Source organism: Anoplophora glabripennis, unplaced genomic scaffold (genome assembly GCF_000390285.2).
Source record: "Anoplophora glabripennis isolate ALB-LARVAE unplaced genomic scaffold, Agla_2.0 scaffold1, whole genome shotgun sequence".
In the NCBI taxonomy this organism is placed as follows: domain Eukaryota; kingdom Metazoa; phylum Arthropoda; class Insecta; order Coleoptera; family Cerambycidae; genus Anoplophora; species Anoplophora glabripennis.
Window position 1 is genome coordinate 535069 of NW_019417028.1, and position 18267 is coordinate 553335.

The window sequence follows — 18267 nt, forward strand, 5'->3', positions numbered from 1 at the left end:
TCAAGAATAACCAAAAATGTCTAATCGTAAAGATTTATTTCTTAAAAAGGTATTTTAAAGTAGAAAATAGAAGTTTGATATTTATACTTGTTTTTTTTATTAAATATAGATATATTCCTAATTAATATAATTAATTCAAGATTTTCATGGCTATCGAAAACTAAAATACAGTCTTTGATTCATTTCCTCAAATTATTGTATAAATCAGTTAAAAACACTTAAAACGATACGTTTCGTAACAGATACGTTCAAATATATAATATTTTTTTATACTATTGTCCGATGCGTGTCAGAATTACGTATGGGTGACCCGGAACCGATCGTTGGTCGTGCAACGGTGATCTTTATAACATGATGTAATTAAATTGGTATGTTTGTCGTCCTAAGGGCTGTAATGCCAAAGAAATTATTTTTCTCGATTTCACACATTGTTCTCGTTTTTTCCAAAAACGTTTATTAAAAAAGTTTTTCGATATCACTTCCCGTTTAAAAGATAAGTAATGATAACGCATAGGCAAAAACAATCAAGTCTGTTATTGATTTTATTAGAGTTATCCCTGGAAAAGAAGGCGTTTTAAATGTTTATGTTCTTTATTGGCATAAATCGTTTGTCTTTCTTCTTTCTACTTTTTCATGGACTGCTCATTTTTTTTGTAAATAAATGTAACTATTTTCACAAAAACAATTGAAATATGTCGCCGATGAGTATAAACATTTTAAGAATGTTGTTTCCCATAGCAACGCAGTAACAGACTTGATCAAACCAGTGTTTATTCTCCACACATATCATTTAATATCGTTTGAACGGGAAGAGATACCAAAAAACTTTTTTAATGAAATATGCCTGGAAAAAATATGTCGCAGATATACGTGATATTGGGAAAAATAATTTCAATGACGTCACAGCCATTAAGGTGGCAAACTTACCAATATGGAATTTTAAATCAAATACTTATTCCACCACGCAATAAAATTGTTGCTGTTCCCCATCTGCAATTTATATTTTCCTGTAAAGACGGTCAACTATCCGTTCCGGCCATCGAAATTGTGGTTTATACAGGGTGATTTGAAATTTAGCTTTTAACTTTTTATTTACATTTTTAATTTGTTTTTGAAAATAGATGACGGGCAATAAAACAATTTAATCACAGCCTTCTCAATGGGTTAGAATTTCAGTTTTTCAGGTTGTCAACATGTGAAGTATTTACATGAGGGCTAGTATTCGGATATAAGTACATTTTTAATTTCAAGAACTTATTTTAACTAACGAAAGTTTCTTAAGCTAATTATAAAAATAAACTATCTGATTTCCATACTAAATGTTAATAAAACGTCATATCTACTTAAAACGAAACCTTTGATTGCACTGGAGCCATTTCTGTAACTGTTCGTATAGAATTTCTATCGTCGTGAGCTGTTCACAGGATGTCTCGATTGTGTGAATGGAAAAACAGTCCGTGAGGATCTTCTTCACGTGGTTGTTTATCTCTTTTATGCTACGTATGCACTTTTGTAACACTTTTGGGTAAAGAGGTTTGTTGTCCATAAGCTTTATGTGGATTGTTAAGTTACCGGCCGGTAACCGTCTAGTTTCCGATATCTTGTGGAAGTAGTAGTTCAATATGAGTTCAAGTTCTATGTTAAACATGTTATTTCTTACTGTTATGTTGGTTTCGCCGCCCTGGAATTAATCACATTTCCGTGTCAATAGATTATTCGTCTCAATAAAAAATATTGTAAATAATGTAACCGTTTAAAGAAATATATTGTATTTTTTATTATAATTCTACGGTTGCCCTTTATATTTCAGGGATAGAGAACAGAAAAGAAATTAATCATCGTAAATGGCTTTATTGTATTTATTTATCAATCTTCAAAGCACTTTTCCAATTTTCCAAGTTCGTGGAGAAAAAAAAAAAGAAAATTTGCAAAGTTTTTTTGTCACGCTATTTCTTAGAATTGCATGATAACCGTAGCTCGTAAAAAATTTCGACCGAAAGATCTAAAAACTAGAATCTTAGAGCTTCAAAATGTTTTTTTTTTAATTCCCGATAGGACAATTTTTTACCTAAATACAGTCAAAAATCACGGAAAAAATTCGGAAATTCTTTTGATCCTTCAATTTTTTGCATTAGTTTATTATTAAATTCCGTATATCATAGATACACAGTGGTTTTTGATGGTGCTTCATCATCAAAAGTCGAATTAAGTTCATTGATGCACTGTTATTGGGATAATCCATGTCAAAAGTTATAAAAAAATAATCTCAATGTTCACGACTTAATTTCATTTTTTAGCCGATGTGAATTTTTCAAGTCACTATAAGCAAACAAATAGCGCCTATACGTCAAAACGAATCGAGTAAGTACATCTACAAAAAGCCGACCAATCCCGAAATATAAAAGACAACTCTCGTATTATCGTCCTTTGCTAATAGGTACTTCTGTCTTTTCGACAAAGATATTAGTATATGCTTACCACAAACTTCGTGTAGATTTGAAGTTCACAACAAAATTCGTACAACCTAAACTGATTTTCTGGAGAAAGCTGTTCCGCTATTATTACGGTGAAAGATCTCAATACATTCTTATCCATCACTTTATAATAAACGTCGATATCGGGATGGAAACATTTCAGTAAATCAGTACGCTGTTCGTCGATTATCGCTATGAGCATCGGATTGAAATATGCTTCTGCGTCTAAAAAATAAAGGCAAAGTCCCTGATCAAAATTTAAAAAATTACCGAAATGAGCAAAATTAAGATGGACGGGATGGCGATGAAGTTTCGTCACGGTCACAAAAAGGACCACGGAATTGCTTCCAAAGAACGAAGTATTCTTATCTCAAAAGTTACTTTTTAAGGATGATTGCAGATTTGTAAATCTCACTCTGTAACAATGGCAAAAACTACTACTACTCTTGCTGCCTACCCCCAAAATGTAAAACAAATATTATTTATATTTCTACTTTCATTCTAATCGATTTTGCCTAGGGTTATACTCCTATTCTAATAAAAATAAAATAATAACGTTTTTCCAACTTGTACGCTTTTGACATGCACTGACATTCTTCTGCTGGAAACTGTCGGTACTTTAAGGAGTCAAACCATTTGGTCCTAACAGGTACATGATAAGCAAAGATTGAACTACATGCTAATGACAATAAGCCTTGCAGGGATGAAGATATTGGAATACTATGCGAAATGAACTACACATTACAATTTCCATACAGGGAATACACAAAATCATTTTAGACCAGGCCTAGATCTGGGCGAGGTCCGAAACACTTTCAAAATTGCAAAAATGGTAATAAAAATTTAAAAAATACCTTTTATCTGAGTTTTTTACTTATATGTTGGAACCTATGCATTTTGGAAGAATATTAAAGAGGAAAAAAGTTTTAGAATTGAATTTTGCACAATATTCTGTAAGTTAAAAATTTTTAAATTTATTACCGATGTTGCAAAATAGCAATAATAATTGATCAAAAAAAAAGGCAAAATAATTAAGTTTCTTGGATATTTTTTTTTATATTTTAATTTATCCGAGGACATTAAAATCAGTTCTATAGTTTTCGCAAAATAATTTTTAAAAAAATTTTTCCAATTTTGAAAATGTTGTCCAGCCTCAAATAAAGCATCTAGATACTTGAAAATTTCTTCACATAGAAAAGACCGATCAACCTTTCAAATGGTTTTTGAAAAATTGAAATCGGTTGATTAGGACGGCCACAGTAAATTTTTAAAGTTAGCACTTTTTTTTTATTTTTAACAATTGGATTACATTTATCAATTTGCAATTTAGTTTTTTTAAAAAATTATAATTTGAGGCTGCACAACATTTTGAATATTAAAAAAATTTTTTTTCAAAATTATTTTACGAAAACTATCGAACTGATTTTAATGAAATTTGGTGTGTTGTTTAATTATACTCGTAAAGTTTTTTTTTGTTACCAAAATTAGAATGCCCTCGGAGCAAAATATTTTAAAAAAATTATCCAAAAAAACTTGATTATTTTGCCTTTTTTCCATCAATTATTGCTATTTTGCAACATTGGTAATAAATTTAAACATTTTTAACTTGCAGTGTATTGTGCAAAATTCAATTTTAAAACTTTTTTCCTTTTCAATATTCTTCCAAAATGCATAGGTTCCAAGATATAAGCAAAAAACTCAGATAAAAGGTATTTTTTAAAATTTAACCATTTTTGCAATTTTTAAATTGTTTCGGACCTCGCCCAGATCTAGGGATCTACACTTTTATTATGTTAGTTGTACTGAAGGTAATCCAGAAAAAATTGCTTGCCCCCTCTCACATCAACCTCAAAACAAATCCGCCCTGGTCTATTTTATTTATTGAACTTGACTGCCTCCTTTCTGGCACAGGCGTATAAAAATTTTTAAAAAAAAGCTGAAATATTTTTTCTTTATTTTTAGATCCCTATATTATTCTTTTTGGTAAAAGCCAATAGTTTTATTTAGGTTGACTAAAATAAAAATACACATTTATTCTTACCGAATCCAAAAATTCCACCGCGCTTAAATATTCTTCTGTATATATCCAATACGCCAATATTATAGTAACGGTATCCATATTTAAAGAAGTCTTTCAACACAGCATTTCTACTTTCAAGGTCCACCAGAACGTTCTTAAAGTAAGGCCAATTTTCGGGCGGTTCAAGTAGTTTAAGATCTAAAGAAATGTTAAACCCATAAATGTATGACCCTTACCTGTTAACTTAAATAGTACACTTTCAAACATTAAAAATTTCTAATTAAGACATGTTAGGATCCAATTCTTATAATCTTTTACCATTTAATGTTGAAAAGTACATGCAACACTAGTCACGCTTTTATAGGACCTACAGATTAGTAGGTAGTCATTTGTCAGTAGGTGCAGGTTATATCTCACCCACACACAAAGGACGAACCTTACATTATGTGGAAAATGTCGATTTGAAGCGTTATGGACTGAAGATGGTGATATGTGACACTTTTAACAGTTCAAATTCAATATTTGTTTATCAAAATTGGACATAAATTCAATATAAATTTAAAAAAGTGTGTTTCATTAGTAAAATGATGTTAGATAACATTAACAAGAAATGGGATAATTGGAATCAATTTTAAAACATGCAGAAATGCATTTGGGATTAGGTTTAACATATTTTCCTTCTTCAGTAGCACATGGGACGTTTGAGGTGTCAAAATGTTCGTCTGGTCAAGAACTTTCGAAAAAGTTCTGGCCTTTTCAAAAATCCAATATGGCGCCGCAAAGCCACATTTTCATGACACATTCAACAAAAACGATAGTGAAAATGTTCTAATGTGCAAAATATACCTCCAAAGAGCATGTAAAACTAATTCTGCAACTTTTTATTGAGAATGCTGAAGGAATTCCAAATTCAAAAATAACGGATTCAAAATGGCGGACATTATACCACCACCAAGCCCGTTGTACCTCAACAAATGATTTTAGATCAGTTTAAAGTATCGGTATGGGGGTTTTCGGGGCCACTGAATCTTATTTTAACCTCGAAATTTCTAAATTCAAAATGGCGGTTCCGATATGGCGGACATTACCAGCACTTAACTCATTTTACTGCAACAAATGATTTAAGATCAGATTAAAGTATAGATATGGGGGTTTTCGGGGCCGCTGAATCTTATTAATCTCGAAATTTCTAAATTCAAAATGGCCGATACAAAATGGCAGACATTACCCCCCCCCCCCTAACTCATTTTACTGCAACAAATGATTTAAGATCAGTTTAACGTAGCGATATGGGAGTTTTTGAGGTCTTTGAATCTTATTTTAACATCGAGAATCTAAAATTTAAAATGACGGATCCAATATGGTGGACATTATCTCCCACCTAACCCATTTTCGATATTTTGAACCAGACAGGCAATTCAAAATTTAATGAACAGGGGAAAAGCGATCTGTGTAAGCTTAATACCCATTTACACAGTTGGTGAGCAAGTCCATCAGCTGCTTTCTTTATTAGTGACTTTTTCTCCAACAGTCCTTTTTAGGATAGTTGGCGAGTATAATGTCCGCCATTTTGGATCCGCCATTTTGAATTTTGAAATTTCGAGGTTAGAATAAGATTCGGTGACCCCAAAAATCCCCATATCGATACTTTAAACTGATCTAAAATTATTTGTTGCGGAAAAATAGGTTTGGTGGTGGTATAATGTCCGCCATTTTGGATCCACCATTTTGAATTTTGAAATTTCGAGGTTAAAATAAGATTCAGCGGCTCCGAAAGCCCCCATATTGATACTTTAAACTGATCTAAAATCATTTGTCGCGATACAATGGGTTTGGTGATGGTATAATGTCCGTCATTTTGGATTCACCATTTTTGAATTTAGAATTCCTTCAGCATTCTCAATAAAAAGTTGTAGAATGAGTTTTACATGCTTTTTGGGTATATTTCACAAGTTAGAACATTTTCACTATCGTCTTTGTCGAATGTGCCATAAAAATGTGACTTTCAGGCGCCATATTTTATGCGCCATTTTGGATTTTTGAAAAGGCCAGAACTTTTTCGAAAGATATTGAAATATGTATTTTGAGGGTCAAGGATTTTGATATACAAAGTCAGATAACGATTTATTTTCCTTTAGAAAATCTGTCAGTTTTACAGAATTTTAGCGTGCGTTGTGCAAAGATCTAAAGTGGCGCCATCTGTAGTTCAAGCCATCACTTAAATACTCAAAATTATTCTGTTTTTTAGCATAAACCTATTTCTGCCTCAGATGACTCAGACGTTAATAATCTGTTGATCCGATAAGCTTTACACCGATTTTACCAATTGACGCAGCGCCATCTAGTGTGTCGGATGTTCACTCATTACTAATTTTCAAGTCTAATCTTTGGTCTATTTTTGTCGTAAAGTGTTATATTTACTAGGAAAACGCACTTACTGGGACACTGCAATATCTCGTAGGTGAAATTGTAGTTCCTCGCCTTGGAGAATATCTTCGCCAAGAAGATGTATCGCCCCATGTGGGTGACCCTTCTCTTTGAAAAGATCTGAAACAACTTTTTTTCGATTATTAGGAAGAGGAAACGGAGCTGCCGAGGAGACTTGACGTCGCTCGAACAACTTACTTTAGATGAAACCAAACTATCCCAGTCGCAGAACGATTCCAGCAGGTACCTCCCGTGATTCCACAGTCCCTTTTTTTCTATTTCGAACAGGCAGTTCATCACTATCACCTCCATTATACCCTTAATTTCTTTGTCCTTTGTGTAATCAGGATCTATAGACTCTTAAAAATGAAATAAAAGATAGAATTTTATAAAAAAGGTGACTTAGCAGGTTATTTATTTTGAGGACAGTCCGCGTTCATTAATTCCATAAAGTTTTATAGTTAGTTAGAATGGCTCGGCTAGCAACTAGGTGTGATGCAAAGGTGTAACAGTGGCAACATTTACTGCTCAAGCATAGTAACGTAATAATTATATACGATGTAGTACACAAAAATGCAAGTGCTGTGGTATGGAAGTATGTGAGGATACATGAAGATATGGGATATTTTTGACATATGTTCTACGTCGATTCAGTATACATGACAACGAGCAAAATATATTGAAAGACCGAAACAAAATATGGCGTGATATAGTTGGTACTTACCAAACGACTGCATAAAACTAATAAGTGTGTCGTGTATACTACTGGTAGATAATTTGAGGTTAGCTATTGTCATCGTAATGAAATTCTGCAGAGTCGGCGGGCTCTTATAATACTGAAGTAGTTCGTAAAATTCGGTACCATTTTTAGACTTGATCACAGAATTGAGTTTGGCGACGTCTCTCTCGTTGATGTTGACATGTTCGAAACTGTCCGGTAACAGGTTATGAACCGACTTGTTAAAATTAAAGTCGCTTCTGTAACACGGGCTTCCAAAAATTGGCCTGGACGGTTTCAAGCTGATTTCGGCTTCTTGAGGTTCACCCCTGAAAGCGACGTAAAATATATGAAGAAGTACAAGACTTCTGTTTGATATTCTGCCCGCATTCTGGCTTTGGAACAAAAATTTTGTAAAAATAGTTTATCTATCATTTATTTCAAATAATTCTTCAAATTCATTTGGGCACTAACGTGCTTTTAAGTGAAAATATACTGAAAGTTGCAATTATCTAAAATATTATACCCGCTAATAAAATTTTCAAAGATGTTTCATTCGTAACCGTGCTTTGACTTTACTAGCAGAGAGTGACCTACTAATCTGTAGGCAGTGCCGTAACTTGAAGAAATTTTACTATAGGCAAGCTTTTAATTTTGCACCTCTATTTAATTGTTAAATTAATTGTGTAACAAAAAATACGAAAAAACTCAAAAACAAACATTTGATTTTTAAAAACGTAACAAATATATAAAAATAAAACATGATAAATAGTTTGACTTAAATTATCAAATGGAAATAAAAAACAACACAGACAACTGAAGAAACAAAAAAATATTAAGTACTTTAGTAATTTATTTGTGAAAAAAAATTAAAAGTAAATCTACTAATAATCTGGAATTAAAAAATAATAAGTTTATATACAGGGCGACTTAGAACTTATCCAAAAATTTTGAATATACAGGGGACATTTTATATTTAATTATTTCTTATTTAATTTAAAAAGAAAAATAAAAAGGGCATTTTGAAAATGATTTAAAAATACACTTCTACAAGGCACTGGAAGCCGGTCCACTGTAAAACCTGATCTTACGCAAAAAGCATGCAGGCGGCGACTGCCACTGCGGCAAAAAACGGACAAAAGGAAATAAATAAAATTTTATAACACCTATTTTACATTAGAAAATTCAACTGCTTTTGCCACTATTGCTATTAATTAATAAAATTAATTTGTGGTTTTAGCTAATAAAATAATTGGACATACCTGAAGTTATAACAACTGTTCAAAATTTCGTCCGACGTGTAAACACATTTGGGCCCGTCTTACCCAGCTACAAACTAACACAAATGTTGTCTTGCTTCACTATAAATTAAAACGATATACATCAACTCCCGAGTTGCTATACACGTAAATCATTTTTGGTACTTGAAGAACTAATGTAAAATCGCAAAAACGTAAATACTACATCAGATTTCAGTATTCGGAATCGCTTGGAGCCACGTGGAGTGAGAGCGCATTATGCACAGCGTACAACTCGAATGACGCTAGAGACTACAGTAGTCCAGCGATGTAAAGCTTAAAAATACTACAACTTCAATTTATTTTCTCGGAAACTATAAGGATTTTAGGTTTTACAAAAATTCCCATGATGTTTTTGCAAAAATATTTTTTGTGTTCAACTCCTTTCCATGCGCCCCTAGCAGGTTGCGCCCATAGGCGTGTGCCTACTCTGCCTATACCTTGTTAGGGCGCAGCACTAGTTAAAAAGCTTATCTCACCTAGTACAACACTAGTCATGCTTACATAGTATCTACAGATTAGTAGGTCACTCTCTGCCAGTAGACACTGAACAGCATTAATTTTCAATGAAGTATTTATTATTTTTTATAAATTCTATTAGACTTCTTGTATGTCAGAAAAATGGATGAATCTGCTAATTGAAAAACTTACCTCCTGTTAGTTACCCTAACATTTTCCGGAATGTATTCACTAACTTCCGAGGGTGGTTCAAAACGAAGGGCAGTGTTAAGATCGACGTTATCCTGTTCAAAAGGGTTATTTGAAGTACTAGGCGCGGTCCGAGAGAACTCGTTCCTTAGATACCGGCTTTTTATCGTGGCAATCGGCAAAGCGTAATCTCTCGGCGCGAAAGGGCTTAGCCTTGGATTTGGCTGGAAATACCGTTCCTCTGAACCCGAACTCTGGCTGTGATTATCAGAAGAGGAAGTTCGTCGAGACTCGTAATTGGGATTTCTTACAGGATGGTTGGGTTCGAGGTCAATTCTCGCTCTCACAGTCGTCCCTTCGACTTCCCTCTCGTAGAGCTCTCTTTCTTTTATCAGTTTGTTGTCTATATGAGCGGCTAGCAATTCTTGAGGATTCGGGTTCGACAGGGCCTTTAGTTGGGCGTCGGGAATGGAAGGTTTCGTGATCGACTTAGCTGTTCCGTCTTGGAAATCAACTAAGGTTCGGACGGGTATCAGGACGTCTTCGCTGATCTTCGACAGGTCGGTCATATTGTTCTTCACGATCGTGTTGTAAATTTCGCGACACAGTTCCTTATTCACTGGATAAACGTTTACCATCCTCAAGAATATTCTAGAGACAATCGAGGGCTTGATTTTGCCCCTTGCCTTCAATATTCGTTTGATAACTGCCCAATTCTCGGATATATCATTTGTTCTGGTTATTAGATCCAGCAAAATGTCAGCTACAAAACAAATAAGTGCGTGCAACAAAGGTCAGGAGTACACAGCATAAAATTTAAATAAATACCTAGTATAGGATGCTCTAAGAATCCGATATTAAAAGAAATCATCTCGATAGCATCCTGGAAGGAGAGGCCGGATTCTCCTAAGGCTTTGACAACAGAATCTGTGGCTTCCGTGCAGTCGATGTCCTTCATTTGTAAAAAATATTTTATGCATGCAATCAGTTCATTCTGCATTTTGAGCTTTCCAAATGCAGCAACAAATGAAGGATATATTTCCCTGAATAATTTTTCTAAAAATAAATATTTCTTAGTTTCAGAAATTCCTACAAACGTTCTTTTACTACAATCAATACTACTGAATATAAACAAGCGAAAATTTGCACATGTAAGTAAAATTGCAAAAGTTATTCTTTGAACCAAAATAATAAAAATCGTTCATACAAAGTAGGTTTACAAAAGCTTAATTTTTACAATACAGAGTGATGAAGTTTTACTATTTTTTTAGTGACTCTAATTTACTTTAAACAGCAATTTTTGTAAAGCCTGCTCATTTTACACTTCTATTTTCATACACATACTTTTTTTAAGTGATAAAAATCAAATCAATACATATATTTTTTTTAGCACAATTCCGTCATGAATATACATACAGGGTTTTCAAAAAGTTTGGAACCCCCCCCTCTATCTCAGAAAATACTGCTCAAACAAAAAAATTATTACACAAAAGTTGCAGGGTTTTGAGTGAGCAATCCAACGTTGACCTTGATCATGACCTTGAAGGTCATTTAGAGGTCAAGTTGAAAATTTTAAAAGGAACCATATACTTTTGACCCAGGAAATTGTAAGAGCGGAAAATTTTATGTCCGAATGTGACCTTGACCAAGACCTTCAAGGTCATTTAGAGGTCAAGTTGAAAATTTTAAATGGAACCATATATTTTTGACCCTGGAAATGGAAAAAATGTAAATTTTTACGTTCGGACATGACCTTGACCATGCCTTCAAGGTCATTTAGAGGTTAGGAAGAAAATTTTAAATGGTACCGTATACTTTTGATCCCGGAAATGAAAGAGCCAAAAATTTTACGTTCGGATGTGATCTTGACGATGACCTTGAGGTCATGGTACTTTTAAGGTCACAGTATTTCCAACAGCCTGTCTCCGAAGGTAAAATGTACTCCGGGTTTTCGGGGTCACCCTTTCGATTACTGGAGGCAAATGTAAGAATTCCCGTTTTAAAAACCTTTCCGACCTTAAAATTATGTCGAAAGTTATCGCTATTTTTACATTCGGAACAAGGCCGAGGTCATAACAATATCACCATCTTTCGTAGGAGCATTATTAAACTTAAGTTCTTTGCTTACGTTTGACGTTATAGTTACCTTTATGTCATGGTCAAAGACTTGGTATAGGTCAATTTTCAATTTTCCGCTCACTCAATTAGCGCAGTCAAGAACATCGGGTCATTTATTAAAAATTGACTTGATCTGTAAACGACCTTGAAAGTCATAGTCAAGGTCATATCCGTAAAAATTTCCATTTTTTCCATTTCCGGGGTCAAAAATATATGGTTGCATTTAAAATTGTCAGGTTGACCTCTAAATGACCTTCAAGGTCATGGTCAAGGTCACCGTCGGATTGCTCACTCAAAACCCTCCAACTTTTGTCCTAATCATTTTTTTGTTTGAGCAGTATTTTCTGAGATAGAGGCGGTGTTCCAAACTTTTTGAAAACCCTGTATAAGTACGGATATATAAAATAAATATTTTTAACTTACCTGAACACATTGAAAATTGGAAATGTTTGAATATTTCGTTAGGGTCGACTCTCTGAATTTTATGAATAAATCTTTCTACGTTTACGATATGCGCTAAGGTACAATTTAGTTTCAAACAATTTGCGGAAAAATAATAATGGAAACACAAGCCACTGAACACATTCGGGATAGTTCGAAAGTTTACTCGAGGGTTACCTACAAAAACACTTAATAAATATAAACGATAAAAACGATAATTTTGTATTGCATTTGTCAATTCTGTACCTTTCGCTGAAACTGGAGGCATAAGTCCACCTTCATTAGAATTTAACGGTGATCTGGGCGATGTTTGGTTACTATTTAACATACTTTGAATGTTCTTCGGGGAGGTTTGAGGATTGGGGACATTTTGAACCCATTGTTTTACGCGATCTTCAATGTAACTAGGATTCTCGTTCGTTTCAAAATAATTCGGCTGATCCGAACACCCATAATTCATGTCTTCTAACTGGTCTAAATTTGCTATGTCGTCAACATTATCGACCCCGATAGAAGAACTAAAAATAATATATATGTCTATGTACAGGATGGGTCAATTCAGTGACTTGGGGTTCCCCTATTTCCCGAAAAAATTTAAAAAAAAGGTGTTTAGATGTCAAACGGTCGATTTTTGAAAATGATTAAAAACTTTTTTCTGTAAAATTTCCCTCATCCATTCTTACTGCGAATGCAACGTATATCGTAGAAAATTTCAGTATAAAGATTACAAGTTTAGTAGATACTTACGCCAATATCGATATAGTGTCATCCTTGTCCGGGCCAGTAACATGTTCATCTTGAAAACTTCCTGCCGAGCTGAAATCCTGAGGGACTACAAAAGTTGACGGTTTTCGGATAAAGTCGTCACCTTTATTTGAAAATTTAATTTGTAGATTTGTACTAGAACCCTCGGTGTTAGAAACAGTTCTTTTAGGTCTTGTAGGTGGTCTTTTTGGAGGCGGCAATGGTAATTTGAAGTTATTTTCCTCATTTTTAGGAAGAGAAATGAATTCTCTATAAACGAAATAATTGTAAGTATGATTCAGTCAAATCTAAAGGAATTTGTTATAAATATACTGTATAATAGACATTTTCAATGTTTTCTGCGTACAGGGTGTGAACGTATACAAATTTACCAGGTTAAGGTTACACTTTCATGGAATTACTATAAATTTGATATACAGGATGTTCCACCTAAGAGGGATTCTTCTATAACTCTGCAACTGTAAAATTTATAAAAAAATGGTTTTAATAAAAGTTGCCTTGAATCATCTGGGCCATGTAAAGAAAATATTTTTAGCTTTACAGGGTGTTCCATTTCGCGTGGGCGCTACATAACTTTATTTTAAATGGAACACCCAGAATATTATCACATTTTTGAATTCCTTGGTTAATATTAGGTATAGTTTATTAAATGTACATGGTGTTTAAAACTTAGCGTTTACGAGATATTCAGTTGTTTTTGAAAAAAATCACGATTTCAGCTCTCCAAATGAGACTAGATAGCGTCTAAACCACAAGAGTTAGAAACCTGCAGTTTTCACAGTTCGTTTTGGTATAAATTACTCACCCATGACAATTAATATAGGTAATTCCATTTGAAAAGAAAAGTTTTTCAATCCGTAAGATTATTAAATGTAGATCTCAGTATTTCCGAGTCTGAATAACGTACACGTTTTGCTCATAGATGACAAGATAGAGTAATTTATGCCAAAAAGAATTGTGAAAACTGGAGATTTCTAACTCTTACGGTTAAGACGCTATCTAGCTTCATTTAGAGAGCTGAAATTGTGATATTTTTCAAAAACAACTGATTATTTTGAAAACGGTAAATTTTAAACACCATGTATATTTAATAAACTCTATCTTATATTAAACAAAGAGTTCAAAAATGCAATAATATACAGGGTGTTCCATGTTATGTAGCGCCCACCGAAATGGAACACCTTGAAAAGCTAAAAATATTTTCTTTACATGGCACACATGATTCCAGGCAACTTTTATTAAAACCATTTTTTTTTATAAATTTTATAGTTGCAGAGTTACCTTCTTAGGTGGAGCACCCTATATTTATCTCAAATAATTTTTTTTTAACTCATTAATACTGTAGAATGTCAGTCTTACTGTTTTTGAGAACAGTCAACTTAACAGTTTTGAACACACTTTTTTTTTTATTTAAAATTGATTGCTAATAAGAAAAAGTCCTTAAAGTATTAAAGATCAGAAAAAATTTCAACCTAAATTGACCAATTCGTGACCAATAGGACTTGTCTACAGCTGCGTTTCAATATATCAAACACGTAATTAATTACTGATTGATGTTTTAATAAACAGTTTATTTAAATGTGTAAAAAGTTTAATCACTTCAATATTAACATAAAAATTACTGAAGTTTGTCTTATTTTACCACAAAAAAAAAGATGAGATATTCTCAAAAACATTTTGCTGAAATAATAGAAATAAAAAAAAAAATAAACCAAACGAGTACATAGTTTAAACATGAATTAAAATATGCAAAAACAATCTCTACTGCACCTTTGACAATTTGCTCGAGGTTCCTCGCAAGTAATTTTATCCTTATTACAAATAACTATCAATGAGCCAAATTGTGGTTGCGGTAAATTATTTCTGACCTGAGACTCCTCATCACTGTCTTCACTTTTAACATCTACGTAACCTATGTCGTTCAGAAATACCCGAGAGATCGGATGTTCCGGTTTAAACTGTAAATCCCACTTTTTTTTCTTCTTCCTACACTCAAACATTTTTAATTTTGCAGTGGAATTGTTCCTTTTCAGATCGTTAGTTTGATATTGTTTGGGAGAACTGCTGATAAATTTCGGCAGAGTTATACGTGCGTTGCCGATCTGGCAAGTTTCTACAGAGCCCGTTTGGATTTCGAAATTGCTGCTGTCTTGAGATTCATCCCCGCTACTATCTAGCAGTCTGTCCTCTTCTTCTTGGGTTATGCTGCACACACTTGAAGTTTCCTCATTTCTGTTTCCTAATACATATTTTTGGTTGAAAAATATACATGTTCCACCTAAATACTACGTTTTTAGGAATATAGTTTCTTTGGATAGAAAGGGATCATAAAAATAATTATTAATTGAGTTTGTAATGTCAATAAAATGTACTTAATAATAAGAGTTACTGAAGAAAAACAGTAATACTAATATTGTATCGTAATTTAATTGATTTTCTTTCACTGTTAAAATTATGGGATTAATTGTAAACCTATATACAGGGTGAAACGAGTTTTTGTGAGCACAATGCATGAATAAAAGGCATTTAGCATCCACTTAAAAAGAAACTTTTTCCCGTTTTCCTGTTTTTTTTTTTTATAATGGCAACTCATACACAATACATTTCATAAAAATAGTGATGATTTGTTCTTTAAACAGTACTTAATTTCGTTTCAAATGGCTCATATTAGTATACAATATACGGGGAGTACCACCAAAATGCTGCCATAGCATCCCAATTGTAAGCCACGCACTTACCTGATTGAATAGTATATTGGTCCCTGGTATTATCGTCCTGTACATCGACATCACAATTCGTATCTATCTCAGAATTTATACTATCTTCACTTGAACTGTCTAGAGTTGTTCTCCCACTGATACTTGGCGTGAAACATAATGGCAAATATTGATATTGTCTTCCATCTTTTGCATCAGAATGAGGTACTGGCAGCATATCTCTTTAAAAAGCGAACATAAAATAATAAAAATGTATTTTGCTACAATAAGAAAGAAATCTATATTGTGTTGCTTAAGCACGGTCTGTAAAACTCCAGTCGTTGCATTTTGCTTCCGACCAATCAAAATGTTTTCAATTTCAAATTCAATAATTGAAACGAAAAAAATTTGTGGGCGAACGTCACCCCTTACTTTTACTTTATCTTATAGCTTATATAATCAATGATATTTTGTAATAGTTCTTTAAATCTATCTTAAAAAAAAATTAAATCGGTCAATTTATTTTACAGGGACGTTTCCAGCTAAAGCGGTTCATACTATATATGTTGAGGTTGAAACTATTTTAAAAACAATGTTAATCAAAATTTTGACAGATACCTCAACCTGAAACCGCTAAGATTACATTGCGTTGTATGAACCAAATAATGTTTCGTAAAATATTTAAATGTAATAACTTGTTTCAGTTTTGAAGGCAAATAACTTACCTTCTATGGGCAATTGATACATTTGAGAGGCTATAATTGTCGACAGCTGCAGATTCGGAGGCAGAGAAGGTGCTATTAATATATTCTTCGTTATCTAGATTAAAATCCTTAACTGTGGACTGACCGCTATAAATATGTTGTGATTCAAACATAGACTGACTCTGGGAGTTATTATCAAATCCATCTCCAAAATCTGGCTCAAAATCTAGATGTTCTTCTTCAATATCTAACACAATACGGATATTACAATTTCTTAATCATATTGTCAACCAAATATGTAAGTCAGACTTGACCAACGTCTTAGAACGATCATGAGGACGAATAAAGGAATATGAGCACAGTTAAATAAAATTGGAAAAAATTTAAGAATATTTTTAAAATAGACAGGCCAAAGATATTGCAGATATATTATACTTAAACATATTTTCTCTTTGAATATGCATAATTTCTTATTGGTAGGTTTACTGAGGCTTGTGGAAATTAAAAACGTAATAGCTGTTTTCCATTGATAATTTATACATGAATTAATTAACTAATTTATTTATGAAAGTAGCTACTATTAACTTTATAAGCAAGACATAGCAAACAAAAAAAAGAGATAGAAAATAAATACATTTTCTTTAATACATTAAGGATCATATGAGTTTATTTGACAACTTCTTCATGAATTCACAATGTAAAACAGTTATAACAAAAATATGCTAACAAATCTTGTTAATTCTTATTAAAATATATTCACATCTTTGGATTGCAATTGTGTTTTATAGCAATAATTGTTTGTTACCAATTACTGGTAACAAGCCTTATTAATGTCAGTTAGAAATATATGCATCAATGCACCCGTAAAATTTTTTACCAAAATAGGGTGATTGCTGTTCAACTGTAGAATGGCTCAGGAAAACTAAATAAATAAAAATTGCTATGTAAAATAAATATGCTTGAAAAATAAACATATACCTATGTTATGTTCTTAATTAAAATTATGAAGAATTCCTCAATTCATGAAATTTAATACCTATATTCTTGCTGAATCTGAAGTTTTTACAGGTATATTTCAGGTTAAATGAATTCATACATTAGTAAAAACAGTCGAGGACTACATAGAAGACAAACTTGACATAGTTCAATAGACAAAAATCGTAAAGGTCCATCTATCATTAGTTGTTTAAATACAAAAAATAAGGTCAACATCCATACCATTTATTTCACTGTTTGATGATTTTGTGGTGCGTCTGTCACATGTTTTACTTAGGGCCACAGAAACGCCACTATCAGCACTTTTACATCTCACATTAATTGGCTTTTTCTTGACGCTTTTCATTCGCATCTCGAATACCATTTTAGGAGGTTATGTTTTCAGAAATATTTAGCACTACATAAGCAATGAAACACACACTTTATTGTTAGATAAATTTTAGTTTAATTTTCAATGTATGCCTTCTTAAAAAAAAAGAGGACCATTTATTTAGGTAATTAAATGTATTTCCTTTTCTCCCACCTTTTATGTTATAAAACATAAGAATCATAAGATACAACCATAGAAAATATAGTACTATATTTTCTATGGATACAACACACAAAATTCAATGGCAGTATCAGAGGCTACTCACTTTCCAATTTTTGACATGTCGGTGTTTTAATACAGGAACGCGTCGGTAGGGCATTGATGAGTAATGTTCTGTAATTCATTTCATTCAGTATGGGTCGCCATTATTCTATGGCTAGAAATTGGCCTCAATGATTTGGGATCGAGGGGGATTATCCCTCTTTATCCTGCCTCATCTCGTGTAGGCCTGGACAGCCTTCGTAGGTGGGCCCCATCCGTCGTCTACCCCGACCGCAAATGCGGCCGGTGTAGGCGCTTTGTGGGACCTCCTTTTGTCCTGGCTGGGCCCCGCCGGCTAGGGCCCTTTCTTCTGGCGCTCTTCTTGCTTCGC

At 33.1% G+C, this 18267-nt stretch overlaps 1 protein-coding gene across 1 annotated transcript; it reads right to left on the reverse strand.

The window, feature by feature from the left end:
* Nucleotides 1–1339: 1339 nt before the first annotated feature.
* LOC108903151 lies at nt 1340–17813 on the reverse strand. The gene is made up of 15 exons (XM_018709108.1): nt 17528–17813; nt 16331–16556; nt 15648–15847; nt 14680–15148; nt 12892–13158; nt 12391–12662; nt 12127–12321; nt 10414–10641; nt 9589–10348; nt 7646–7968; nt 7120–7280; nt 6933–7041; nt 4516–4692; nt 2479–2699; nt 1340–1681 (listed from the first exon to the last, which is right to left on the reverse strand). Exons 1-15 carry the CDS (start codon nt 17667–17669, stop codon nt 1340–1342), a joined length of 4092 nt encoding a protein of 1363 aa, XP_018564624.1. The 5' UTR covers nt 17670–17813.
* Nucleotides 17814–18267: the final 454 nt, after the last annotated feature.